The 24053-nt window shown below is 53.5% G+C and overlaps 7 protein-coding genes and 3 non-coding genes across 10 annotated transcripts; 6 read left to right on the top strand and 4 right to left on the bottom strand.

The window, feature by feature from the left end:
* Positions 1-262: 262 nt before the first annotated feature.
* BO66DRAFT_399867 (HpcH/HpaI aldolase/citrate lyase family protein) lies at positions 263-1471 on the top strand (the record flags this gene model as incomplete). The annotated part of the gene is made up of 3 exons (XM_025648704.1): positions 263-302; positions 456-676; positions 770-1471. 3 exons carry the CDS (start codon positions 263-265, stop codon positions 1469-1471), a joined length of 963 nt encoding a protein of 320 aa, XP_025505974.1.
* Positions 1472-1582: 111 nt separating this feature from the next.
* BO66DRAFT_390269 (CCCH zinc finger and SMR domain protein) lies at positions 1583-4734 on the bottom strand. Its single transcript, XM_025646962.1, has 4 exons — positions 4595-4734; positions 3380-4521; positions 2593-3321; positions 1583-2538 (listed from the first exon to the last, which is right to left on the bottom strand). Exons 2-4 carry the CDS (start codon positions 4309-4311, stop codon positions 1974-1976), a joined length of 2226 nt encoding a protein of 741 aa, XP_025505973.1. The 5' UTR covers positions 4312-4521; positions 4595-4734; the 3' UTR covers positions 1583-1973.
* A 1030-nt stretch (positions 4735-5764) lies between these two features.
* On the top strand, positions 5765-7442 carry BO66DRAFT_447352 (TVP38/TMEM64 family protein; the record flags this gene model as incomplete). The annotated part of the gene is made up of 3 exons (XM_025651700.1): positions 5765-6557; positions 6612-7031; positions 7085-7442. The coding sequence occupies exons 1-3, from the start codon at positions 6088-6090 to the stop codon at positions 7440-7442; spliced, it is 1248 nt and encodes a 415-aa protein (XP_025505972.1). The 5' UTR covers positions 5765-6087.
* Positions 7443-8114: 672 nt separating this feature from the next.
* Positions 8115-11945, top strand: aof2 (putative lysine-specific histone demethylase Aof2). The gene is made up of 3 exons (XM_025646485.1): positions 8115-8120; positions 8210-11734; positions 11763-11945. The coding sequence occupies exons 2-3, from the start codon at positions 8311-8313 to the stop codon at positions 11813-11815; spliced, it is 3477 nt and encodes a 1158-aa protein (XP_025505971.1). The 5' UTR covers positions 8115-8120; positions 8210-8310; the 3' UTR covers positions 11816-11945.
* Positions 11946-12042: 97 nt separating this feature from the next.
* Positions 12043-13958, bottom strand: trr1 (thioredoxin-disulfide reductase TRR1). Its single transcript, XM_025650345.1, has 3 exons — positions 13699-13958; positions 12737-13636; positions 12043-12672 (listed from the first exon to the last, which is right to left on the bottom strand). The coding sequence occupies exons 1-3, from the start codon at positions 13718-13720 to the stop codon at positions 12491-12493; spliced, it is 1104 nt and encodes a 367-aa protein (XP_025505970.1). The 5' UTR covers positions 13721-13958; the 3' UTR covers positions 12043-12490.
* A 407-nt stretch (positions 13959-14365) lies between these two features.
* On the bottom strand, positions 14366-19340 carry BO66DRAFT_469869 (uncharacterized protein). Its single transcript, XM_025652747.1, has 6 exons — positions 17341-19340; positions 16013-17277; positions 15830-15955; positions 15573-15775; positions 15224-15519; positions 14366-15173 (listed from the first exon to the last, which is right to left on the bottom strand). Exons 1-6 carry the CDS (start codon positions 18890-18892, stop codon positions 14398-14400), a joined length of 4218 nt encoding a protein of 1405 aa, XP_025505969.1. The 5' UTR covers positions 18893-19340; the 3' UTR covers positions 14366-14397.
* A 1037-nt stretch (positions 19341-20377) lies between these two features.
* Positions 20378-20458, bottom strand: BO66DRAFT_t100. Its single transcript has one exon. It is a non-coding gene; the product is annotated as a tRNA-Ser (tRNA).
* Positions 20459-20804: 346 nt separating this feature from the next.
* Positions 20805-21620, top strand: BO66DRAFT_38780 (uncharacterized protein). Its single transcript, XM_025646390.1, has one exon. The coding sequence runs from the start codon at positions 20926-20928 to the stop codon at positions 21460-21462; it is 537 nt and encodes a 178-aa protein (XP_025505968.1). The 5' UTR covers positions 20805-20925; the 3' UTR covers positions 21463-21620.
* A 99-nt stretch (positions 21621-21719) lies between these two features.
* Positions 21720-21800, top strand: BO66DRAFT_t106. Its single transcript has one exon. It is a non-coding gene; the product is annotated as a tRNA-Ser (tRNA).
* Positions 21801-23972: 2172 nt separating this feature from the next.
* On the top strand, positions 23973-24053 carry BO66DRAFT_t107. Its single transcript has one exon. It is a non-coding gene; the product is annotated as a tRNA-Ser (tRNA).

Below are 24053 nucleotides of genomic sequence, written 5' to 3'. Positions count from 1 at the left end.
AGAGCATCTCTCCATGGCAGACCGTGCATGGGCGATCCACCCTAGTGGATGAGGTCATTGGACCGACAGAGAGTTCCTGACGACGGGAGAAGCCTTTATGCGCCGCGGCCAGCAACCCGAGGATGTCCATCGGTCCAGATTCTCCTCTTTCCTCCACACTTTATATCTTTCGCGCTCTCCGCTTGCACCGGATAGATCTCAGCCGCTCGATCCACACGCCAGGATACTCAGAAGATACGAGAAAGCCTCAACTTCCGTCACAATGGCAGCCCGCAACACGCTCCGTCGAGCTCTTCTCTACAGTATGTCTCTATCGCCCCGTATACTTATCGCGAACCCACAGGAGCTCTCCCCGCATTCTCCTACAGGAGCGTTGTCCACCCCCCCAACCACCTACACCAGCACCACCCACACACAACGTCCAACAGACAAGAAACTAAGATGATGTAATCCAGTCCCCGGCTCCTCCCAACGCTTCATCGACAAATCCCGCACCCTAATCGCCGACTGCGTGGCCTACGACCTCGAAGACAGCGTGACTCCGCACAAGAAAGCGGAAGCCCGCTCCCTGGTGCGGAGGGCGCTCGACCGACCGGCACCAGAGAGGATTCGCGAGCGCGCCGTCCGCATCAACTCCGTGGACAGTGGTCTCGCCCTGAGCGATCTCACCGAAGTCGTCAGTCCTCACTCCTCCTTACCATCCCCATAAATCCATCACAGCGCCACGCGCCACCTAACCAAGCTAACCCCCAAATCACACATCCAACAGCTCCAATCCCCCAACCTCACCACAATCGTAATCCCGAAAGTCAACTCCCCCTCGGACCTAACTTTCGTCACCGACGTGATCACCCACACCCTCTCCCAGCAACAACACAACCCAGATCGTCCGCCCATCTCCCTCCTCGCCCTCATCGAATCCGCCAAATCCCTCACCAACCTCACGCAGATCTGCGCCTCCACCCCGCTCCTCCAAGGCTTGATCTTCGCCGCCGAGGACTTCGCCTTGGACCTCAGTCTCACGCGCACCCCCTCGCTCACCGAGTTCCTGTTTGCGCGGTCGATGATCGCCACCGCGGCCCGGGCGGCGGAACTCCCCTCGACGATCGATCTGGTGTGCACCGCCTACCGATCGAGCAAGGGCGACGGGTCGCCCCCCGCGGTCTTGGAGGAGGAGTGTCGCGACGGTCGCCGGTTGGGGTTCAATGGGAAGCAGTGTATCCATCCGTCGCAGGTGGAGACCGCGCAGCGGATCTTCGGGCCGGATCCTGAGGAAGTCCAGTGGGCGGTGCGGGTGTGCATCGCCGATGACAAAGCGGCGCAGGCCGGCCGTGGGGCCTGGACGCTGGATGGGAAGATGATCGATGTGCCTGTGGCGGAGAAGGCGAGGGCTGTGGTCAAGAAGGCGGAGGCGTGCGGGTTCAATGTGCGGGAGTTGAGGGAGAAGTGGAAGGGTCAGGAGCCGGAGTAGAGCCGGAGTAAATAGTTTGGCTTTGGTACGAAGAATCAGTACGACATCGACTGGCATCATTGCTCGATTACTGAGATGCATATATGCATGCTGAAAGAAAGGTATATTTCTTCCGTATTTAGCATAACCTAATTCGGCCGGCGTAAGGTCGGAATGGTCTGCATGGTAAGAATAATAGAACAAGGGCACGCTATAATAGCTAGCTAGCTGAACGCTCTACACGAGAAAAAGTAAGAAAGGGTCGGTCAAATTTAGCTCGTGCCCGTGACTTGCGCAACTTGCTTGTGACATCCGTCCTCGGAGAGGGCACCGTTCGGACTCGATCCTGCTTGCTGATAGTGGCTGTCGAAGCGTGTGGTGGCACAGCAAACTCCCGAGATATTATCTGAGCTATGAGCAAGAAAAGTAGAGTAAGAATCGATAGAGAGGAGTGGGATATGATGAGGAGGTTGCGTGTGCCATCTCAAGAAAGGAGACATTGAACTTGCAGAAGATGTATGGATTATGACTTCGGTTCCAAGTCTTCGCGTTTCAACAACTGAATCTTGCCCATCGTCAGCACAGGCGGGCTAGTATCGCCGTCAGATTTTGCCTCGGCACTCTCTTCAAGGCTCCTGGCCAGACTCTTGTCATAACTCGTGGGGTCAATGCCCAAGATTCCCCCAACATACCCACCTCTTTCGCCTGGGACGCTGAACTCGCGGAAGAGATACTTCCATTCGTTCAGCCAGGCCTTGACGGCCTTGCCGATCTTGTCCTTGCCGTTCTTGGAATGATGGCCGGTGCCAGTGATGGCATAGACCACTCTCCGACCTTCACGAGCATGCTTCAGCAAAATCTTCTCTAGGTATTCAATAGCCTCCTCCGGATGCAGCCCATGCAGATCGACATATAACTCCTCTGATGAATCCTCTAGGCCAGCATGAGATAGATGTTTGTTCCGTTCCTCATATAATTGCCGGGCTGCTTCGCGATGGCACTTCCTCATTGCTTCGTTCTCGGCTTGGCCCCGCAGAGATAGTGCCTTGGCTGCCCTGGCATCATTCCGGTTCCAGGCTTGGGCGGCACTTCAACGATGGATTAGCTTTCATAAGCCAACTTCACAATTGCGGTAGACTTACCCTTGAAGGAACTTGTTCCTCACCGTACCATGACCTATTGCCTTTGTCCGATACTTGATATACTGTTCGTTGGCACGTGCCCCTGTCTCGAGCCAAGGGATATTCTGTGGCGCTGGAATAGACTGGGCAGCAGCGCTGAACTCTCGGCCTCTGGCTGCGTCTTTACCATTCTTGGACGTGGATTTCCCTTTTCCTGGGACTGGGGATGGGGACATGCGAACAACATCTGCTAAGGAAGTGGGAAGATTCTCCTTGCTTGGATTGTTCTCGCGATTGTGCGCGCCTCGTTTCCCATGATGCTTCTTTCCACTGTTCCTCGCGCTCATAGCAGCCAGGGTAGGAAATGCATCCGGATCATCCACCGACAGAGCAGCCGGATTCAATTCCCTATGCTGATGTCGGCTCCCTGGTCGAGAGTGGGGGCGAGAAAGATTCGTCATGCTGCCATTTCGTTTCCCCATGACATACTGCATGGCCTGCGGCGAATGCTTCCCACCAGACAAGCCCGATAGGTGGCCGGGATACTTTCCAACGTATTGACCACCCCACTGGTCTCCGCCCCCAGACTGGAGAGGAGGGAAAGCGTCCGAGACATTCTCTATGTGGAATTGCGGGCCGGTCGGGATTGTCTGACTTCCGTCTGCCAAGCTCATGTTTGCGACCAGGGCTGACGGATCATGAGAAAACGGGCAACCGTCACCGGCAAGGCAATTGCCCATCACCCAGTACCTATGTTTCGTCAGTCTGGGGAGGTTTTTGGATCGCAGCTGCGATGGTTTCAACATACTTGCAAAGGTGGTTGGTGAGGTCGTGGCTAAATCGACAGTCCGCACGAAGACATTGTCCGGTGGACAGCCAGTATTTGCAGACCACCGGACTGCGACTCTGCAGCGACGGACTGGCAGCTTTAGGCTGCTCCATGGACATCGATTTTCCCACCACAAAATGGCTATCATCCGCATGATTCAACAGAGCTTCTCCGTCTGTGAATTGTGAAAGTGATGCGATTGTGGCGCCAAGATCGTAACTATTCGCTTCCAGTGCTGCTTCAATCTCATCATTTGTCCGTTTATCTCCGAGAACAGTGCGCAGAATGTCATGCGGACTCATGTCGGGAACGAATTCCGGAGCTGTCGCACTCAATGCTGCTGTGAGACTCGGCGTCCCTAAGGATGATGCGACACTATTGGCATCATCTGCGACCAACCAATCCACATTGCTATCGCTGCCAAAATCTCCGTAGAAGTCTGACACATGACTCTGGTCGGAAAACTCGTATGCATTCAAGTTCGGAGAATGGGGTATAGGTTGAGCCAAAGCGAGTCGAGGTGACGGGCGCGGAGAGGTGAAGGGTGACACTGTTGAGGAAAGCGGGGGTCGCGGATACCCCCCTCGTGAGCTCTGAAGCCAGGAAGTGCTTCCAGGACTGGTGCCTAGGTTGGAATGAGGCGACAAGGGTGTGGCTGAGCGGGCGATCTGCCAGGGAGCGGGGGACGAGCGACGGATGACTGTATGACGAGGAGGTGGTGGAGAGGCGTTGGGCAGAGTACGATTTCGATGGCGCCAAAGAACGTCCAGCACGGCATTTTCGAGAGCTGAGCCAGATAACGAGGTCTTTTCGCGGATAAAGTCTTCGACTTTCTCGGCCTGATCTTCCTCGTCCAGAGCTTCATCCTGGAGAATCTGCAAGCACTCCTCCAAAAGGTCTTCTGAAATCATGGTGAAAGAAGGTGTTGTGGCTAGCTAGTGCAGCTGGAAAGCAATGGAAACACGGTGGGAAGGAGAGATGTGGGGTAACCGTTGATTGCGAGGCTCGGGCAGTTGAACGGAGGGCATGGGAAAGCTGGAAGGAAAGCTGCGCGTTTCACAGAACAGTATACATTATTGAGTTTAATCCCAGACGATTTTCTTTGTCGGTTATATGAGTGACTATGAGCCAGAAAGAGGTTAGCACGATAGAGAGGAGACAGGACAACAAGCTTGCGGTTCCACGGGTGATTACATCGCATCTGCCCTCACCATACCATATGATCAACAACAACAACAACAAGAAAGACGGAAACAATAAGGAGGCATAAGGAATGAAAGAAAGAGAAGGTCGACCACGCGAAAGCTTGTTCGCGGGAGTATGAAAGGGTGGATGGAAAGAGGGGTCGAGAGAGGGGAGGAGGTAATGGAATGAATGATAAAGAGAAGAGGAGAGGAGAGAAGAGGGATTGGGGGGAAGACCTGACGGGATTATTGATTGGAATTGAGATGGGGAGTGATTAATCCCGCCAGTAGTGTACCCGTAGGTACTTGGAACCACTGAAGAGCCCCTAAGGTACAGCAGGTACCTACTATGTACCTCCTAGGAACAGTGGCCACCTCCCCCTTAATAGTTAGTAACTTATGGTTTCCTCAATCACCTTCCCTCTAGGCCAGCTAGATCAACCTGTTTGCTCTTTATCTTGGCAAACATTGCTTGGTGATGTGCACCTGAATTGGTCTTTGGCTGTCAGGCTGTCATATCAGGCTGTCAATTATTTGCCCCCCTCGGCCCCTTTTTTTGCCCTTCTGGTCACCTTGCTGGTCTGATTGCTGAAGAGACCGACGGCTATCCGGGGAGAGGGGGAGTTTCTAGACTAATCACATAACTTACATGGCTAGTACATGTACATACATACAGCAGAAGATCTGCCGAAATGTTCTGGGCAACTGGGCAACACAACCTCTCCATCAAATTTATTGCCGTTGGTCCTTTCGAAGAAGCTAGTGGAATGTCTTGTGCTGAGTATTGAATACATCGATCAAGGTGACGATGATAATACTTGTAAGACCTGCCATTAATAGGACAATCAGATGGTTAATTGTCTGGTATCCATCATACCAGTATTGTAAAGTTCCGGAATACCCGCTCAGACCCCGTTCCTGCCTTAGTCAGAAGTTGATGATGTCGAACTCTCCAGGCAGCCAGCCAAAAAGCGCAAGAGAGCAATTTCAACCTCAGACCCTGCAGCTGCCCTCAATCATAGATCATTCCGAAAGGCAGAAAAGCTTCACTAAGAGTTGGAGACTTTGCAGCACTGGGCAGCTCCTTCCTCTCTTTTTACCGTGAATTCTCCTTTGACCCTGTTGCTGCTTCTTCATTCCGTCCGACTGCGCTTGCACACCTCATCATCGCATCACCCGTGGACAAACACTTCCGCTTATCCCCGCCCATGTCCGATTTCTAATCGAGGGCTTGAAAACGCCCTCCTTTCGAGAATCAATTGGGAATTGGGGTATTGGGAATTCCATTGAGCGCAACACGTGCTGTCACCAACATCCAAAAAAAAAAAAAAGCTCCCTGAGACGATATCAAATTCCCTCGGATTGCGCCCGTTTCGTCATTCTTCCTTTTCAGGCTCCCGCTCCACTTTCGGCTGTCGATCCTGTGGCCTTCACTCGGGGTAGCTAATCGGTCTCCATACTCCAATTCTCCCCCGACTCGCTCACATCGCCCATATCTCAAAAATGCCTGCGGATTATACATCCACAGCGCGGGCTCTCGCTGTCTCCCCGACGTCGCCAGAAGCTTTTTCTCCATCGGACGAAGACATCTTCCCGCCATGGAGTCAACGAGCTTCCGCCCAGCGAAATGCACCAGGCACCGCTGGCCGGAAACCAACAACCTTCCGTGAGCAGGCCATCGACCGAGCAACTCAAATGTCGCGGCGGATAAGAACAGCATGGCGGAAGATGACTTTCTGGCAACGAGTCGGCGCAGTAGGTGCTTTTATCTTGGCTAACATGCTGGGACTGGCATTCCTGTTCTTTACCGGAAAGGTGTTCATTTGGATCCGGCCCGTGGCAGCACAGTGGGAGAAGTCCCGTTTGGCCTTCTTCATCCTTTGGCTATGTGTCTTTTTCGTTTCGTTTCCTCCCTTGGTAGGATGGTCAACATTCGGAACAGTCTCCGGCTATCTTTTTGGCGTATGGAAAGGGTGAGTTGGGCATCATTCGTCTACGATGCCTCACGAGTCTGACATCTCCACTAGGTGGCTCCTCTACGCCTCCGCAACCGTGCTCGGCTCGACGGTTTCATTCATCGTCTCTCGCACAGTTCTGTCTAAGTTTGTGCATCGGTTGATTGAGCGCGACAAACGTTTTGCAGCCCTCTCGTTGACTTTAAAGTACGATGGACTGAAGCTGCTGTGCATGATCCGCCTATGCCCACTTCCCTACTCCGTATGTAATGGAGCCGTATCGACCTTTCCGACCGTTCATCCCTTGATGTATGGACTCGCCACTGCAATTGTCTCCCCCAAGCTACTCGTCCCCGCCTTTATCGGCAGCAGGCTTCGTATTCTTTCAGAAAACAATGAAAAGATGAGCGCTGGCTCGAAGGCGGTCAACATTTGCAGTATAATTTTTACAATTGCTATTGGAGTCTTTACCGGACTGTATATATACAAAAGGTACTGTATGCGATCAAACTTACCGCCGCGTCCCCGCTAATGTGACATGCCAGGACTCTGGCTCGAGCCAAGGAATTGGAGGCCAAAGAACGTGAGGATATTCGACGGACTTTGCAGGCGGACCACGCCGCTCATCGCTCACATCACGCCTTTTCGGAGGACCCGGATGTCGATAGGGCCGCCCGAACTATTGCCCGCGATGAGGAGGAACAGATCGGGTTCACGGACTTGGATGATGATCACGTGGAATTGGCCATCGATGACGAGAGTGGGAGCGAGAACTTGAGCGGCCACGGCAAGTCGGCGCGCTATCGGGACGAGTTCACTGACAATGATTCGGATGCCTTCCGGGATGAAGACGGTGCGCATGAGGAGACTTATACCTTGCATACCCAAGTGCGCCGAGACTGAAGCTTCTAGGACCGCCGGATCCCGACAAAGACCACGCTTCATATACATCAGACCCTTGTTCTTGATTAGTGTTTTCTCCTACGAGCGATGCCTTGTATCCTATAAAGAGAGAGTGATGACTATTACGCTTCACGAATCCTGTTCTCCTGGTTTGGGAACTGGTTCTACTGCGAAGAATCCCAGGCGGCTTTCGGCCCCTCTTGTAATTCATCTGTTGAGTAAAACCAAATTGACATTGGCCTAATAATGGCATGATTTAGCACTCATGTAGACATAAATCATATCTATCATAGTTATGTATGTATGCATGTATGTATGGCCTGCGTAGGGGGAGAATCGGGAACGGACTGGCGGGGATCCGGGCGAACATGCCGCCGATCCAGAAATGCATCTCCATCTGTCGTTCAGTTTATCGCCGCTTCCTCTTCATTTTCCGCTCTCCGCAAATACCCTCTCACTTTCCCCCTTGATTCGGTCCCCCCTCTCATGGGCGAGAGAGGCAGAAAAACAGAGGGTCTTGCTGTGGCTTACAAATGCGATCTTCCAAGGTTGGTATACCACTGATTTTGCCTCTTCAATGCTTGCATCAGCGGGGGATCTGGGGCATCATGGGCTTGGCTGATAAGGATCTTCCAATCGAATCCCCTCTCAGCCTGATATAAATGGTGTCGACCAAGGGTAAGTCAACTACTCTCTTGTGTATAATAGCTCTGGCCTCTGGCATCGTGTGTCAATTTCTGGTGGGACTTTCTAACTCGCCTTCGAAGGGAAACCTTATACATTTTCAAGCCAAGCCGTTCGCTTCCCGAAGTCAGGGATTTCTCATAGTCAAACCTAGCATGGTTCGATAGAGGAACATACAGCTAGTATGAAAACCGCTGCCTCTCTGGGGCCCCAGGGCCCTAATGGGCGCGTCTCCTATACTAGCCCGTTGAATCCATATTTGTCTACGAGCCTCGGGACTATGGCCAGTAGCGGGGGACAATTGTCCATGTTTTCGGCTCGGCAAGTCTTTCCTGAAAGCAGTCAGCCGGCACGGCTTCCTGCAATGATCCAGCCTACCAAAGTGTATGCCACTGGGCTTGTAAATGCGAATGGTGCCTTGGCCTCGACCGCCGCGGCACCGACCTTTAATGGCAGTGCAATGCAGCCTCCTGTTTTGGAAAGCACGAGTCCTTCGCAGAGGTCGAACGGACAATTTGCGACTACTGCTACTACTCCCGCTGCCAGCACTGCAACCACACTACATGCATCCAATGGTACGACTGTACCGCGCGATCATCTCAATGGATCAACAACGGGCTCATACTCTTCAAGCCTCTCATCCGGTGCTAGCCAATCAACGTCTGACTCGCCGTCCACAACACTGACCGGCGCTCTATCCTCGGGTTCTGCTTCGATTTCAACCGAACCCAAGGACCGTCCGCATCGCATTCCGGTTCCCATAAAGTATCGCCCGCGATCGTCGATTCCGCCGAGGATGCCTGCGGCAGTATATGCTCAGCAGTGCGTTGAAGCAGCGTATGCCTCTCGACTCAATCCTTACTCCCTACACAAGAAGGAGCAGGATGCGCTTCAGGACCATCTGTGTCATCTTCAAGTCACTGTGTATCTGAACATTCGAAATGGGATTTTACGCTTGTGGACACGAAACCCAATGGTGAGCGTTTCCAAAGAGGAAGCACTGGGATGTACGAAAGACTATCGCTGGGTGAATCTTGCCTCATTCGCTTATGAATGGCTCATCAGGAATGGATATATCAATTTTGGCTGTGTGGAGATTCCCGCCGCCCTGGTAACCCCCAGAAAGGGTCGTCAGAGGGATGGCCCGGTAATTGTGGTTATTGGAGCAGGTGTGGCAGGCTTGAGCTGTGCGCGACAATTGGAGGGACTATTTCGCCATTACCATGATGCCGACTCGTCTCCACGGGTGGTTGTCCTGGAAGGGAGGCGAAGGATTGGCGGTCGTATTTATTCGCATCCGCTACGCAGCCTGCAGTCCTCGAAATTGGCTCCAGGTCTGGTGCCGAAAGCCGAAATGGGCGCACAGATCATCGTGGGGTTTGAGCATGGCAATCCGTTGGATCAGATCGTTCGCGGCCAGCTGGCTCTCCCCTATCATCTGTTACGTGACATATCAACGATCTATGATATCGATGGCTCTGCGGTAGACGAAGCCCGAGACGCAACGGCCGAGATGCTCTACAACGATGTTCTGGATCGTTCGGGGTTCTATCGTCACAAATCCGTGATTGTCCCGACGGCGGAAGGTGAGCGAGACTTGATCGATAACGGTCGTGACATCGTGACCAACGATGGCCTAACCGTCCGGCAATATGAAGAGGCCAGGGCTGCCGGTACGATTGGGCTATTGTTTCCTGCCAAAAAAATCCGTAGAGGTGTGGGTCACAAGACAGCAGAAATCAAACCAGTCGGTGCCCCTTCAGCAAACGCGGACAGTAACGAAGAGAACCCAACCAAGCTCGCTTGTCAGACGATGGGCTGGAGCCTGAAACCCGGGGTCTCAGATACTGAAATGATTAATCTAGATCCCATAGCCAAGGCCTCCCGGAATCAAACCCTGGGGGCCGTCTTAGATGAGGGTGTCCGGCAATACCAGCACATGCTGCCGCTGACACCGAAGGATATGCGATTGATGAACTGGCATATGGCCAATCTAGAATACGCAAATGCAGCCAACGTCGGCAAGCTCAGTCTTTCGGGGTGGGACCAGGATATGGGCAATGAGTTCGAAGGGGAGCACTCGCAGGTCATTGGCGGATACCAGCAGCTTCCGTATGGGCTGTGGTCATTGCCAACCAAGCTTGACTTACATCCAAACAAAGTCGTTTGCAGGATCTCTTATGATCAGACTGGCCGCGGCAAACAGAAAGCCCACATCCAGTGTGAAGACGGTGAGAGCTTCATGGCGGACAAAGTCGTTTTCACAGGATCCCTGGGTGTTCTCAAGCACCGAAGCATCCAATTCTCCCCTCCTCTTCCCGAGTGGAAACTGGGGGCAATCGACCGGCTAGGTTTCGGGGTCATGAACAAGGTGATTCTTGTATTCGACCAACCCTTCTGGGACACGGAACGTGACATGTTTGGTCTGTTACGCGAGCCCCAGAACCGCGACAGCATGAGACAAGAAGACTATTCCGCCAATCGAGGTCGGTTCTACCTCTTCTGGAACTGCATGCGAACGACCGGTCTGCCTGTGCTTATAGCCCTGATGGCCGGTGACGCCGCTCACCAAGCCGAATGCACTCCAGACGCCGAGATCATCGCCGAGGTGACCAGCCAGCTCCGCAATGTTTTCAAGCACGTTGCTGTCCCGGACCCTCTAGAGACGATCATCACTCGCTGGGCCAGTGACAAGTTCACTCGCGGAAGCTATTCCTTCGTCGCCGCCCACTCCCTTCCCGGCGACTACGATCTCATGGCCCAGTCGATCGGCAACCTGCACTTTGCCGGCGAAGCCACCTGTGCCACCCACCCTGCCACCGTGCACGGTGCCTATCTGTCAGGTCTACGCGCAGCCTCAGAAATCATCGACAGCGTTCTCGGGCCTATCGAAATCACCACCCCTCTTGTGCCAGAAAAGGGCTCCAAGGTCGTCCCAACGGGTGACTCCCTTCTCGCTCCGTCTCCGTCAACGACAACAACCGCAAACACCGGCCAAAAGCGCAAACAACAGCATCATCCTTCATCCACCACCACCACCACCACCACCTCCTCCATCCACCCACTCCTCCCCAACCAACAACCCGCTACCACCCCAAACGACCCCAACCCCTCCCCGGAGTCCCTCCACCACGCCGCCTACGACAAGGCGATGTGGGCCGCCGTCACCGCCGAAATCGGTGCGCCCGTGCCCCATCCCGCGCGCGCCGCCCTCAACCCGTTCCTCCTCTACCAGAAGGACGTCTGGGCCCGGTGCCGCGCCCAGTGCGACGCAGCCCGGCGCGCGGCCACCAACGACCCCAGCGCCAAAGCGGGCCGCGACGAGATCCGCCAGGCGCTGGGCCGGATGTGGCGCCAGGCCGACCCGGCCGAGAAGCGGCCCTACCTCCAGCAGATCGAGGTGAACCGGCAGACCAACGCGGCGGTCATGGAGCAGTGGCGTCGCGAAGCCGCCGAGTGGGAGAAACGCGCCCTGCAGGTTCGGGAGCGGTGGTGTCGGGAGCATCCGTTTGACGGGTGGGTGGCGGAGCGAGAGTTGGATCTTCGTTTGGGGGATGCTGCTGCGGGTGGAATTTCGAATGGTACTGGTGGTGGTGGTGCGGCCAGTGGTGGTGCGGCCAGTGGTGGTGCGGCCAGTGGTGGTGCGGCCAGTGGTGGTGCGGCCAGTGGTGATGTGCTTGCAGGGGTAATGCAGAATGGCACCGGCAACAACACCAGCAACACCACCACCAGCAGCGTGGCCAACAGCACTCCCGTATCGTATGCCGGGAGCTCTCTTACATCTATACAAGCTATTTCCCTTCTGCTCAGCAACAGCGGCGAGTGGAACAGCCCGACTCATTCCTAAGCGAGGAAAACTTAGTAGAATTTAGTGTTATACTATCTTTGCAAGAACATCCAAGAAGAAGTTTCATGACTTTCTATTTCTAATTCTATCCTTATTGTAACAATGTATTTCCACAGTCAAAGATTCAGTTCCAGTCATCGTTCGAATTCCATGGAAAGGAAAACCCCAACCAACCCTCCTGGTGTGTGGTGCGTGTGTTGTATCACGTTGTATGTACATCACAAAGATGAGATCAGATCTGAAAAGAAAAAAGAATAAAGATCAAGATAAAAAAACGCTAAGTCTAAGATATAATCCCGTAACAGAATCGGAGCAGGAAGAAATTCCTGACGGAAAAGTGACAAAGGGGTATCATCATCCTCTGCGTGTATGGTGTACACACAACAAGGTGACAAATGGGGGAGTGTGTCTAGTAATGGAAACCCGATCTATGCGATGGAAGGCATTGAGAAAAGGGTGGGGGGCGAATGCGGTTGTAAAGGGCGGTAGATAAGGAAAGGGTTTTTGGCGAAATCGCTTAAAGAAGAGGGTTGGACTTGTACTCGGTGGTAGCACCCTCGGACTCCTTCTTGACCTCGCCGTTGACCTCCTGGGTGGGCTGAACAGTGGACTTCTCGACGCTGGTGACGGGCTCCTCGTCATTGGACTCCTTCTCGGCGATGTACTTCTCGGCTTCGAGGGCAGCAATGCAGCCGGATCCTGGAGAAAATGGAAGGTCAGCAAGGGTTGTTGGACTCTTGTGTGAAGAAAGTAAGAAACATACCAGCACTGGTGATGGCCTGGCGGTAGCGCTTGTCCTGGACGTCACCGCAGGCGAAGACACCCTCAACGCTGGTGTAGCTGGTACCGGGCTGGGTGACGATGTATCCATCCTCATCGAGGTTGATCTGGCCCTTGACCAGGGCGGTGGCGGGGTCGTGGCCGACGGCGTAGAAGAGACCGTTGGCGTCGACGACCTCCTCCTCGCCGGAGACGACGTTCTTGACGCGCAGGTGGGTCATCAGGCCCATGGGCTTCTCCTCGCCGAGGACCTCGGTGGCGACGGTGTTGAAGCGGACGGTGACCTTGGGGTGGGCCAGGAGACGCTGGGCCATGGTCTTGCTGGCACGGAGCTTGTCCTTGCGGACGAGGACGGTCACGCTGCTGCCGTACTTGGCGAGGAACATGGCCTCCTCGGCGGCGGAGTCACCACCACCGATGACGAAGAGGGGCTTGTTGCGGAAGATGGGGACGGCACCGTCGCAGACGGCGCACGCCGAGATACCGTTCTGCCAGTACTTCTCCTCGCCGGGGAGGTCGAGGCGGCGGGCATTGGCACCGGTGGCGATGATGACCGCATCGGCAGTGTGAGCGGGCTCGTTGTCGGGGCCGTCGTTCCACTCGGTCCAGAGCTTGAAGGGGCGCTGGGAGAAGTCGACCTTGGAGATGGTCTCGGTGATCACCTCAGTGCCGAAGCGGATGGACTGCTTGCGCATGTTCTCCATGAGTTCACCGCCGCCGATTCCATCGGGGAAACCGGGGAAGTTCTCGATGTCGGTAGTGGTGGTAAGCTGACCGCCAGCGGCGGTGCCGTTAGCCAACATACCCTCATAGAGGACGGGCTTGAGTTCGGCACGGGAGAGGTAGATGGCAGCGGTGTGCGCAGCGGGGCCGGAGCCGATAACTAATGGCAAAAAGATGGTTAAGACCCGCTTCAGGCAGCCCAATTGAGACGATGATACTTACTGACGACGTTAGTGTGAACCATTCTGGAGGATGAAGGAGGATTGACGCGCAGTGGCGTCGAAAGGGGATTCGGGAGAGCGGAAGTTGCAGGTGAGGATTTTTGATGGAGCGAAGAAGTGGCCGCGGCAGTCAATCCAAGAGATGCACGGAGGGAGGAGAAGGGAAAGCGACGAAAGGCGGAGGAAAACAGATTGGCGGTATTAGGGGGAAGAAGAGGGAAGAGTTATAAGAAGGAAGTGGGAATGGAGGATGGTGTGGTGGAAGCAGAATGAATTAATAGTGATGGGGAGAAGCCGAACGGAGGGGCAGCGAATCCACCAGAAAGTCGGGCTGGCCGGGGCGAGATTAGCTAAGAGGGCAGTCCACTGAACAATGACAACAATAACACCAACCCATGCAATTTTCAGATCGGATCCAGACTTGGAAAATTATGAAAGGGCGGTTAAAGTCTTTTTTGGTCAAATGCATACAGACATCCATGCAGGACCAAGCCAACAATGAATTTCTCACAAATCACCGGCGGCGAGGCCCCGGTCACGTGGCCGGCTTACCAAGCGGCGGCCGGGCGAGACCCCCATTGATTATCGATCAGATTATCTCATTATCTACAGAGTACTCCGTACGTCGTTCATTCATCATTCATCTCATCAAGTACATGCATGTCCTTATCGTCAATCATCACCCCTCACCCCTCACCCCTCATTTCGATCGTCCGAACCACTTTTTCCGCTTCGAAGGAGTCGTCTCCTCCCTCTCGCCCTCTTCTTCCCCCTCCATATCGTCCACGCTCGCACCCACCAACCCGGCTGGGGCCATCCTACTACTACCACCCTCGCCCACCCCCCCACCATATACCTCTCGAGGATTGTCATAGCCACCCTCGTCCTCTTCATCTTCCTCGTCGCTCATCCCGTCATCATAGTCATCCTCAACCTCCGTGTCCTCCGCTGGCAACCTCTCTCTCTTGGCGCCCCGGACTCCCAACCATTTCTTCCACCCTTTGGCGACCGGGGCCGCTGGTAGGTCAAAGTCCATCCCTTCGTATCGGAGCGCGGGAACCAGCAGCTTATATGGGGTCGTGATACCTGCTGGGTCTTTGGGGTTGAGCTCGAGATTGAGCGTGATAGCAAGGCCTTCCTCCATATGGCTCGGTCCATCCAGCCCTCCACCTGCACGGCTGCCCATCGTTTGGCTAGCATTCGTGGCGCGGCGTTGTAAGAATCCAGGCTGGAAGCCATCCCCTGTTTCAGCCGAAGTGAAGGGTCCATCCATGCTCATCCGTCGGCCGATTGGGGCCTCGCCTAGGTTGAATTCTTTCGTAGGTGGCGGGCCACGGCCTGAAAGCCGGCGGAATAGGCCTCCGCTGGGAGGCTTATCCCCACGGGTCAGTGATAGCGTTCTTTTCAGTTTACGCGGGCGGGGCTCCTCCGCGCCGGGTCTCAGAGCAAACCGCGGTGTGCCTGGGGGCGTAGAACCTAGGAGTATGTTAGCAAACCTTCCGTACTAGTCGCTCGGGCTAACCGACCTGGCTGGTATTGGCGGATGGAGCACCAATTGCGTCGAGGTAGCAGTCTCTTATTGTTGCGAGGCTTGTTGTTCACATCATGAGTGAAAAGCGGGACCATGTCTTCGTCGGTATTGGTATCCATGTGATGCACCCGGTTGCGCTTGTTCAGCATGTCGGAAATCATCTCCGTCTCAGGCAGGTCCGCAATAGCGGACGAGATGACATTGGCCATGTAACGGTAGTCCTTGTCTCTAGGGATGCTCAATTTCGGATTCGAGTAGAATTGGCCGACGGCGGCCAGATGGACATCTCCGCTAGAAAGCAATCCAGTCAGCTGCTGTTAGTAGGATACGCCACTCGAACATACCTCAGGATAGTGACTCGAACTGATTTTTCTGCGGCCAAGTCCTGCAGATCCTCGATCAAATACGTCCGCTCAGACTTGTGGTGCTTAGCCGTCCAGTGGTCGTCGAAGATCTCTACTTTGCCGCCATTCTTGTTGACCAAGCCGCCGAAAAGTCCGGCTTTACCCAGGGACTTGCGGCTATTGAGAATGTTTTTGACCATTGCCTTCGAACTTGTTAGCAAGCTTGTACGCCCCGAGATTTTGAGTCTATCACATACCACTCTAGGGTACGCTATTGGGATACCCAGAGAGACAATCAAGTGCTTGGTCTCACCCCTCGTTATCTCGCGATGACATCGGTCCCAGATCAGATCGCACGTTTGTTCGCTGAGGATTTCATCGGTCTGTAGCATCGCACGAGTTAGTAAGCACGACTCAATACTGGTAATCCATCGACTTACCATTCGCTCCGTACGGCAATCTAATCCAAGGAAAGACACTCCGTCACCCAAGGACATGAATAGATGCCGACTCTTTTGGTTAATATATGGGCCGGGCTGAGCTCCCAGAAGCCAGCTCGGCTCCTCAGCCTCGGTCTCTTCGGGAACGCTGTGGTGTTGGAACAAGAGGTAGTACTTGAATGCGATATTCCCGAGTCCCGATATGACAGCACAATTCATGAACTCCTCTGGGTAGGACCCAAATCCTTCGATTATCTCATGATCGTTCCACATGTTCACCATAGGAATCTGGGAGCCGGCCAAGGAAAAAAGCCCTTGCGAGAACCACGCTGAGTAGTTTCCAAGATAGAAGTCTTCTAGCTCGGCTCGAAACTCGGCTGTAAATGAAGCGTCATACTTCTCGCCCAAGCTCTTGATCTTTACCCATTCCTGGAAATGGGCTGTCTCTGCTATGACCTTGTCATTAAAGATCTGGTCACCTCCACCAATCATGACGTGGAAGGGCTGGGTCTGGTGCTCAGTCAATATGTCACGCCACAAAGGATCAGGCCCACACAATTTGTTGGGGTTGACAGCTGCGCTAAAGCCGTTGCCCGTATGGAACACGATGTTCATTGATTGTCCACGTGCGGGAACCCAAAACCCTATGGCAGGTCCTTGATTCAGCCTATAGGCAATCCGCTGCTGGGTAGGGCCTAGTTCAACCTCAATGTTGAACCTCCAGAACGTCACATCTCGTCCTGGGTCCGCGTAGAGACGGGCTCCAGTGACCTCAGTATAGCTTCCAGCGACTTCTCCGTCCATGGAGTGAAGTCGATTGGCGGGAACAGGCTGCTTGACACCCTCACTGCTGTAGTCGACCATGCTGGGGGACATCTCAAACAGGCCATCGTCATTCTCAATGACCGAGAGGTCTGTCTCTTCATCGATATGGTCCACTGGTTTGACATATAGAGCCCGCCCGTCTCGTCCCAGCTTCATCAACCCTGCCGTAGGATCAACGTACTCGGGTGCAAGGCGAGCTTCTTCACCATCTACCTGAACTGGTGGAGGGGGGAGAAGATCCATCGGTTGTGGGAATAATCGTAGGGTTGGGGATGGCTCATAAGACGAGCGCGAATCTTGGGTCACAATGAGGATGCTACCTCTCCATGTCTCCTTGTTAAATGGCCCATTGGGCCCGTCAATGCGGACTCGTCTTAGTCCGCCATAGCGGAGTAGAGGCCCACATTTCAGGAATATCGGCGGCTGGAAGCGTTTGCTACCTAAACGACAATCCTTATCAGTATTTGAAGAACTTTCCTTGGATCCCCACTCGGAGAGCTTACCTGCTGATTTTTGAGCCGGTGTTCTTTGCGGGAAGTCGCTTGGAAGTGCCCTGCTGCGTCGACGATTATTACTCGTGGCGCCTTCCCACCAAGCCTTGCTTCGATCGGCATCGAGTCGCTGGAAGTCAAAGTCGGAAGCTCCTAATCGGGCAACTTGTGCGGTCTTCCACTCCGATAGTGGAGGAGGTGTGGGCGGTGGCACATTGAATGAGACCTTGGGCTTTGACGGCGCACTTGTTTCTGTGCCGAAAGTCTCTCGGCTCAAATCGGCGCTCATATCGGCACCCAAGGGGATAGACAGCTCCGGAGCAACTCCGGCAAGGTTATTTGCATTACTTTGAGGGAATGTTGTCTTTGGTTGCGGAGGACCTGCAGCTGGACCAACTTGTGGCAATGGTCTGCCTTTTTGAGCCACAGATTCATGCTGTGCTTGCGGCCCCGGCCCCGGCCCAGGCTTGCTGGATTCCATTTGACTGGGCACATTCTTTCTGCCATAGGGCGCCATCTTATCCTGTTTTGGGGGGGTTGAATCAAAGGCAGCGGAGGCATACGCTCGCGAATCCTGGTGACTGCCTGTGTTCATCGCTCGTGGGCCCATAGGAGGTCCTGCAGGTCTGTGACTTACGGTAACCGTTCGTCTAGGGGCGGTGCCTCTGTCCAATACTGCCGCGCTCGATTGTCTAGTGCTGGCATAGGGGCCCCCATCAACCGCGTATGCCGCTGGGTCCTGTAGAGAAGGGGCTCTGGTGCGGGATGGTCTGGGCTTCTCGTATGGATTTTGTTCCAGTGGACCATATTCGGCTCGGGGCTCAGAGGCAAGGCGTCGGTGTTCCGGTCGCTTCGTACCCGGTGCAGCAGGCTGGCTATGTCTAGGAGCCTGTCCACTCATGGCTCGTGGAGCGTCCTCGCGGCCTGCTACTCTTGTATCGGCCCGATTTGGGGGTTGCGAGGATGCTGGTTCTCGGCCGTCGGCCTCCCTTTGCATTCGTTCTTTGAGCTTCATTTCAGCCTCCAGCACCCGTGCTCTTTTCTTCTCTTTTAATGATACTTCTAGCATTTGAAGGGGCGAGCGATCCGAGGCCAAGGACTGTCCAGGGTCCGCTGTAGATCGCCGCGTATTCGACCGGCTCAGGGGAGATGCTTGGCTTTCGGAGACTGGGGGCTTGGGACCATCACCTCGGTGTCGCTTGATGCCGGTGGCCTGTGGCGGTTCGTTCTCCTCGGACCAGAGGGACGGCTGTAGCGTCGGTAGCCTGTCTGTCCGCCCCATGACCTCTTCTGGGTGCATTTTACCTCGGCCTTTGGTGTTTGTGGAACCTGAGCGGGATGTACGATTGCCATGTGGCCTTTCGGGGATGTAAGGCACGAGAGGGATGCTTTGGTCTTTCACGCTCTTCGGATAGCTCCCCCCATCGGGCTCGTGCTCGGCAGTGAACCATCCTTGGGAGGGCTGTCGCCGATGCGATGTGACTGGACGCGAGGTGTTACTGGACACTTGATCGGAAGGCATAGTGTTTCCGCCCTCGGTTGTTTGGGTACTTTCTGTGGCCATGGTTGGGATGGATTCGTGGTCTGAGGAGCGACTTGCACTGTAGCGCAAACTCGCATCGACGACTTTCGGAGAGCTCGTCACAGCTGTGGACAAGTAGGACCGAATATACTGGCCCTGCGTCTAAGAATAGCGTATACCAAACAATTCAAGGCTATACCTATGATCGCATAGTTGGCTATGACAGCGAGCGACCTCAGGTATGGGTAATGTTGCAACGCGACGTCGGCGGGCAATGTGCCGATGCGGAGTATAATTACAGGCGGGCTGGAAGCAAGTATACACTTCCTTTTGAGTGCGGTGTTACACAAGCCACGAAACGCGGGCTCTGGTGTTGTTGACTGGTGGCAGGACAATGAATAAATGCAGGCTAGAGACGTGGAGCATGCGGTGAAAGGAATGTCAATACAGGTGGATGTCAATGGATATTGGCGCAGAGTGCAAGTGGAGGGAGGGAGGGAGGATTGAACTGCGATGATGAACTGGGGGGGGGGCGTGGGGGAGGAAGAATAATATAAACGGGTGGCTGGCAGACCAACTACTAACTACTAACTTACCAGCCCGGCCCTGCCTCTTCCTCCTCTTCCTCCTGTGTCAGGCGGGGCTGCACCACGAGCACCGCCGAGTACGTATACTGTACATATCAGGCTTCCATTTTTTTTTCTCTTTCTTTTCTTTTTCGGTTGTCGCGATTCTGTTCTTAATTTTCACAGCCATCTTTGGAGAGGGTCTCGATGACTAGATGTGTGCCCTGGCGTATGTGATTGGCACCCTCGATTCTCACCAAATCACCGAGTCAAACGTTGCCTGCCCTTCTCACCGATGGCGTCGATCAATTTCCACCTCGCTGCTGGCAGCGCAGTTGTCAATTCAGCCCAATGCCTGGAGGCGGCTACCAATGCTTTGATTTGATCTCTCCTGTGTGGTCCCGTCCTTTTTCCGATACTCGTTCTCCGCGGTTCGGTACAAAATCATCATAAATCCTTTGGGAGCGGACGGCCCCAGCTTTGATGGCTCCGGCGAGAAAAAAAAAAAGACATGGGAAGTCGACCTATCATCAGTGTTGGGCTAGGATGATGCAGCTTGCTGCCACTTTTCTGGGCCATCGTTTAGCATGAAACACTCTATCTTGACGACCAATGCTGGCACATTGGGCCCCTATTGACATGCATCGATCTGTCGGGTGTCTCGGAGTCATGCAGGCCAATGGAGTACGCGAGGTACCTGGTAGATGTACTTTGGGCTTGCTGTAGTCACGGTACGGTGGCTTACGTAGATACGCAGGTGTCCGCCTGGGCTATATTAGCATCTGCGTGACTTGAGGTACTGTCGGCTGCGAATTGCGACTACAGTTGCCGTCCGGCTAGGCATGAGTGCTACGCACATGGTTGTTCTCGCCTTGAGGTCAGGTTAGAGCACACGAGGATGTGCGAGGCCTGGCTGGAACGGGCTGTTCCTGAAGAACTGGGAGAATGCAAAAAAAGAAATCGACACCTGTGAGATTCGAACTCACGCGGGCGAACCCACTGGCTTAGCAGGCCAGCACCTTAACCACTCGGTCAAAGTGTCTATTTGCTGACTTAACGTGACTTTCAAATTATGATATACCACGTGTCTGCGATCTGCACTTGTTAAATGATTCTATCGCCTGTAAAATTATCCGCCTTTGGCACAAGTTCGCTAGCTTTGTTTTCTCTCATGTCATATGGTAGAGTTTCATATCCAATACCTTCTTGAACTACACGGCGTTGGTGTATGTATACATGATATCTCCGTGACCGGTGGTTGTACTTTCGGAGCTCTTGCATGTCACCGTCGTCATCATGTCTATGACGCGCTAAAGGGCCGGCACGCCTTTTATGCGAGCTGGTTCGTGTATGTATCGAATGTATGCTTCTCTGGGACTATTTATTGCCGGCTACAGATCTTCCGAGGGATTGGCGCCCCTTGTGGTCTCTCGTTCGGTGATTAGGACCAGAGTCCCATGTGCGCTGTGTTGCACATCAGGTGAGATCCGGGTAGGTTAGTGGTTTGCTATGGATTGGATCTTATCTCTGGCTCTTGAGGCTCGGTTGGATTTATTGGCTCCTTGCTACCTTGCTGGGACGGCTAAGATGCACTGTTCATCTGTATTCTGTCATCTGTGGCTGGGTTGGTGTAGGGATCGTCTCCGGTTTGCCCGGCATGGGTACAGTTGTCATTGGCAGAAATGGGGTGTCCACCTTCGACCAGTCATCACCCATATGTCGTGTGTCTTTACCTCTTTCTCTTTTTTGCCATCTGGTCGGTGTCGTTGGTCCGTGCAGCTTCAAATTGTCGTCGTGCTATATATTTGCATCGGGAGAGGGCGTTTCTGGGCAGTAGTTGCCACTCCCAACCCACGGTCAATTGCACGAAGTGGTCGGACCCTCGCCGACCGTGGATGTGGAATGATAGTTTTCGGGATCCACCATGTACCATGCTCATTCTACACTTTCCACCATGATGGAGGTGGTCTGTATCTACACCGCGCGCGTCCATGGACAGCGGACACAGTGCGCCGGTGGAAAGGTATGTTACCGCACCTACGATAATATAACACCCGACCACAGGCTACTCAGCACAGGACCAATCGAGATAGATAAAAAACATAAGATGAAAATATATAGAAGTAGAAAGCCCGCCTATAACTCAGACTAATAAGGCAGCAAATCTATTGCGCATTGAGAACCTTGAAGTCATGTATTGTTTCCACCGAGGTCGTATACCAAAACAAGCTACCAGGCGACTAATGTTAGTTTCAATCCAAAGAGCCATAGAGGCAACAGGTCACTGACGTAATCAAGAATTTGACACTTTGACCGAGTGGTTAAGGTGCTGGCCTGCTAAGCCAGTGGGTTCGCCCGCGTGAGTTCGAATCTCACAGGTGTCGCAAATCTCTTTTTGTCAGAGACCCCAGCTATATTCTCCAACAATTTCCATCGCCCAGACTCCATTGCTCGAATGCTCATTCTGCCATACACGACGACCGGACACATGCGTCGAACCAGCTCGGCCTGAGCAGCGGTACTACTGCCCTGACCCCACACCACGGCTCGGATGGGCCCGATCCATGGAAGAAGGGAGCCCGGGAAGCCGAATTCCGGGACGGCAAGCTTTCTTTGTGCAGACTGGTCGTTACTCAATGTACTCCTCTTCCGTGTGTTTGACCGATCGATACGCACGACTCTGACACCCGAGAATGTATTGCGGTAACCCAGGAGCGTCCAGCCGGGAACAGGATGGAAATGCCGTAGGGCAGATGTATACAACCAACCGGCCAATCAGCTCGATTCATGCCATACTCGAGCATGCAGCTTCCGAAGAAATTCCAGTACCTTAGGTAGCTAGTTGGCCTTGGTGGTCATACTGACGAAAGGAGTATTATTAGCACACAGCGTGAGGAAGTGATAGAGCAAAGTCTGCATCGGCTGAGTGGTCATGGAAACCCTTCAGGTCAACACTCACCACACACGGAGTGAGAATACTTGGATAACAGCCCCATTCCATTAGGCAGACTACTTGAACTTCTCCGATGAAATCTCAAATGAAATAGGCCGAAACACCACAACGTGGCGCGCATTGCAGCGCGTGTATGGAACATTGTCAATGAGACCACTCACACAAATGGTGGCAAGTGATGTCCTCGAGGCTGTGACTGACGGAGTACTCTACAGACTCCAGACACGAGCTTGTGTTATTTCCTGCCACACACCAAGGGAGCGAGCAGGGCCTACAGTGCCTGTAGAGTATGCATGATCGGGACAAGCATTCTGCCACAAGGTCTGATAACATGGTCCACAACGCTGTGGTAGAGCCAAATCGTATGATTTTTTCCTTGGGACAATTCATGCAGTAACAAAGGTTAGATTCGTTCTTATATCAAGCCTTGGACTCGGGGCCTGGCCACCTTTGGTATCTAACTAACCATAAAGCCGGTGCAATCATGCGACAACAAATTGCACGACGACTACAAAGAGTGTCTCTCCGACAAGGGCAGGAAATCAAGTGTTCCATTCCTTGATCTTGTCCAGATCAAGCCAACGACACTGACAAGCAGGGCAGATCATCCCTTCATGCCCAGCTGTGCGCCACCAAGTAAACAAACAGGCTATGTGGAAGGTTGTACCGCACTCTGCTCTACACCATTCCAGCACAGCTGTGTTTATCCCCAGCGGAGCAAGACAGATCGGACATGGTTCCTCGGGACCGGTCCGACGACGCCTTCCACGTTCATGGGATTCAGATCTACTCGGCGGCGATGCCTGACCATCTCCCGAATCGCCACAAGAATGAGCCCCTTGATCCATGATATTTTAGTGGGCAAGCCACACAAGGGACAAGCGTTTTATGAGAACGTCAAGTACTATGGGAATAGGTAATAGCAGAGCTTGCAACCGGACCGGCAAGATTTACTTGGGACTCTGGGAGATCTAGAGACACCACGGGCTGGCCGCAAACCAATGATTCTTTGGATGCTTCAAGCATATTTATATTCTCCGGCGCACTTAGAGACACAAGAGGACAATGTATTGTAGGAGTTTTTCATCAGCAGAACCTTTTATCGGAAGGGAACTTTCCACCACAGCAGTTGACGCCCATTACCCTCGCTTACCTGACATGCCACTCTTGGTTGATGTTGACTTAGAGCCTTATGATATCTCAAGTGCGCTGATGCATAAAGGCGGCATATCTCTGGAATAGAGAAAGAGCTTGAGAAGTCAGAGCATGGATGTGAAGCACCTCTTCCCCCAGTTCGTTTTAAAAAGGAAAGCTCTCCCTTGGCTTGGCTTCTATCCGCAACCCTGCAAGCACAGTAAGACTACCACACTCTAAGCAAACCCACACAAAGTTCAAGAAACCTTTGTCATACATATGGGTGACTTTTCTCGTACCTCGCCGGGAGCCGTCATATCCATGACTTGGTTTTGACGTCGTGCAATCTTCGAACATCTTATCTGATCCGATCAATCAACGATGTTTGGTGGATGCCAAAGTGATTCTCCGAGAATGACAAATTTTCATATGTGATATTTTGTAGATATTTGCCACTCATCAACAATTGGACACTTTGACCGAGTGGTTAAGGTGCTGGCCTGCTAAGCCAGTGGGTTCGCCCGCGTGAGTTCGAATCTCACAGGTGTCG

This window comes from Aspergillus aculeatinus, assembly GCF_003184765.1.
Source record: "Aspergillus aculeatinus CBS 121060 unplaced genomic scaffold BO66scaffold_13, whole genome shotgun sequence".
In the NCBI taxonomy this organism is placed as follows: domain Eukaryota; kingdom Fungi; phylum Ascomycota; class Eurotiomycetes; order Eurotiales; family Aspergillaceae; genus Aspergillus; species Aspergillus aculeatinus.
This window is presented reverse-complemented; position numbering and strand designations above follow the sequence as displayed.